The 3092-nt window shown below is 34.7% G+C and overlaps 1 protein-coding gene across 1 annotated transcript; it reads left to right on the forward strand.

Moving 5' to 3' along the window:
• The first annotated feature begins 1593 nt into the window (after positions 1-1593).
• Positions 1594-2142, forward strand: LOC116129148 (pectinesterase inhibitor-like). The gene has a single exon (XM_031414904.1). It carries the CDS (start codon positions 1594-1596, stop codon positions 2140-2142), a length of 549 nt encoding a protein of 182 aa, XP_031270764.1.
• The last annotated feature ends 950 nt before the right edge of the window (positions 2143-3092 follow it).

Raw genomic sequence — 3092 nt, forward strand, 5'->3', positions numbered from 1 at the left:
ATACTGTTCATCTCAATTCCAGCACAACAGCAATCCATCCACTATATAAATCTAAGTCAAAAGATATTCATATTAATAATGTGATGCATAAACATAGATCACAAAAAAGAAAAGAAGAGAATTTACTTAACTGACCTTTGATCATCGCTGAGTTTCCAGAGAACACAGTAATCTCATCCTTCAAGTCCTACAGGTTGCCTTAGTAGCTCTATTAAATTTTAGATAACTCTGATGTTAACAATTAAGCGAATGGAAACATTAAATGGTGTTTATATATAAATAAATATAAATGAAGATGTAGGTACCGTTGAGTGCTTGCATGAGAAAGAAGAGAGAATTTTGTGGTTAGTTTAGTTTGGAGAATGGGAGAATTTTATATAATATATGAGGTAGGAGCATATTGCATGACCGAACTACCTTTTAAAATAATAATTGTATCATCAAATGTAGTAGTATTAATACATAATTAAAGTGATGATGTGTTAAATAATATATCTTATGTAAATAAAGTAATGACCAGTGTTTTAAAACCCGACACAGTTTAACCGGGACTTGGGGCCTTTACTAGGTCGGGTTACCAATTTTATTGTGCATGGCAAACCTTAGAAATTAGGACAACGATCGACAAACAATTGGTAGCTAAGATGTTTGGGGTTTTGAAGAAGAAATGCCTGTGAGTCGAAAGGTGGTGACAAAAGTGATTTATGGTGAGTAAAACGACTGAAAATCGTAAAAATAAATCAATGGCAATAGCCCGCTGTTGCCAGCGATTGGCGAGGCGAACAAGGGTAAGGTGAGATTGGTTTTGGTCAGGTGACTTAGGGGAGAGTTTTCATGGTGATGAGGTGTCTTGTCGATGCTAAAAATAGGCCCTATTTGGCATGGATTGTGTCGATGTTGGTGGTGTAATTTGGGATATTTTGCAAGATTTCAAAGTTGTATTGAAGGGGCTTATATTAATTTTTAGAGGTATTTTTTTTTTTTTTTGGATTTCAAACCTTTTACATGCTGATGTCATCGGTTTGACCCACCAGTTAAATTGGCTCAACCAGTCAACTCAAGACCTCACCACTTTGTCGGGTTTCACCCCGGGCCAGGTTTTAAAACCTTGGTGATGACGTATTAAATGATATAACTATACCACGTAGGGTGACACTTGGAATGTGAAATTTGAGATTATCTTGACATAAATAGCATTAGCCTATATTTATATTCGGTTCATAATAGATGATTACTTGTTGAAACTAAGATGATTCTGTGCATATTTTGGTTTAGATGTTACCATGAATAGCAATGATTTAAGGTTAAATGTGAGGCAGTTTCGTAACTTTCGCTTGATTGTTTACCATAAAAATTAAAAAGACATTACGTGTGTATTATTAATTACCATAATATATACCAACCATTAATGCTCCTGTATTTAAAAATAGAAATACTGTTAAACTCTAAAGACATAAATGCAAATCTGTCAATATACATATATATATTTTGATGCTTTTCCTTACAAAGAAGACTCCCTTTTGATCTATTACATAAAGGTCTCCCTATAGCCATAATTATCCAAACACTTTTAAGAAGAAACAAAAAGCACAAATGGCTTCTTTCAAAAGCTACTTCTTTCAGGCTTCAATTCTACTGGGGATGATGCTATTCGTTGCACCTTCATTAGCAAGGGTAAATGTGAAGGTGACAAAGGGTGTTATTAATGATATTTGTTCCAAGACACAGAATCCTTCTTTCTGCTTGGGGGTTCTTAGTCAAATTCCTGGAGCAAGTACTGCAGATCTTCCAGGTCTAGCCAAAATCACTATTGACTTGGCAAGTTCTAATGCTACAAAAACCCTTCAGCTAATCAAATCATTAGTCCCAAAAGCAACTAATAGTAAACTTAAGGAGAGATACGGAACTTGCTCTGAGCATTATGATAATGCCATTGGTGACCTTGATGATGCTCAACAATACTTGAAAACTGGTGATCCAATGGGTGCCAATTTATCAGCTTCAGCTTCCATGGATGAAGCCGGCGATTGTGATGATGAATTAAAAGGGCTCCCAGCGGATCCTTCAGTCCTGAAGGGCAACCAAGACCTAAATAACATTTGTAGTATTATTTTGGTTATTGCTAACCTTATACCCCGTTGAAACATGTTTGTTTCTAACAAATTTGTAACTGTGAAATCAAATCATCAATAAATTTACTCAAATGTATTCTGTCTTACTTAAATCCATATAAATACATCCCTCATATCCATCTTTGTGACTTTCATATTTTCTTACAGCCTCAGCAAAACACCAATTGCTCGAGTCATAGTGGCAGATGTATCCATCAAGTTTGGATTTCAACAAAGATTCTAATATAATAAAGTTTTAAGAGCAGTTTGCAGTCAATAACTTCAAATATTTTTTTTCTCTATTAACATTATGTACAGACTCCACCTAGTCATTCACTTAGCAGTAACGATTTTGCGCAATGTGTTCACCAGAATAAGTTAATATCTCAACAACACATTGGATCAGCATCAGCCTTAATTATGAATGACTTTGGAGAGCAAAAGTGGAAGCAAGCATATACTGATTGAACACATGGATAATAAGGGGCCCAGATGACCAATATCTTTCATCAACATAGTTCAATTGATAATCTAAAAACATTCCAAAAGCTGTATTGGAAAGAAAGAGACAGAATTTGAGAGTATCCATTTATTCTCTTAAATTTAGATTTACAGCACAATGTATTTCACCATCATCAGCATTGTAAAACTTAAAGAAGAGAGGTGGATATTCCAAAGAAAAATCAAGTGAAGAGTATTTTCATTTCTTAGTAATGAGTTAAAAGTTACAGATGCACAGCAGCTCATCTTTTATACTTGACGAGCTGAAGCAGATGATTCATAAGAGTAAAACGACATCGTGTCGCGTAAATGAAAACAGAGGAAACAGGGGACAATTTTCAAAGAGACCCTACACTTTCATATTACAACTGATTGACAAGCATTACATTTATATGATTCTCCAATCTTATTCAAGATAACGGACCTAATATCCAGGGCTAACAAAAGCAAGACAGTTGATGAATGCATTACCAGTACAAT

Source organism: Pistacia vera, unplaced genomic scaffold (assembly GCF_008641045.1).
Source record: "Pistacia vera cultivar Batoury unplaced genomic scaffold, PisVer_v2 Contig208, whole genome shotgun sequence".
Lineage (NCBI taxonomy): Eukaryota > Viridiplantae > Streptophyta > Magnoliopsida > Sapindales > Anacardiaceae > Pistacia > Pistacia vera.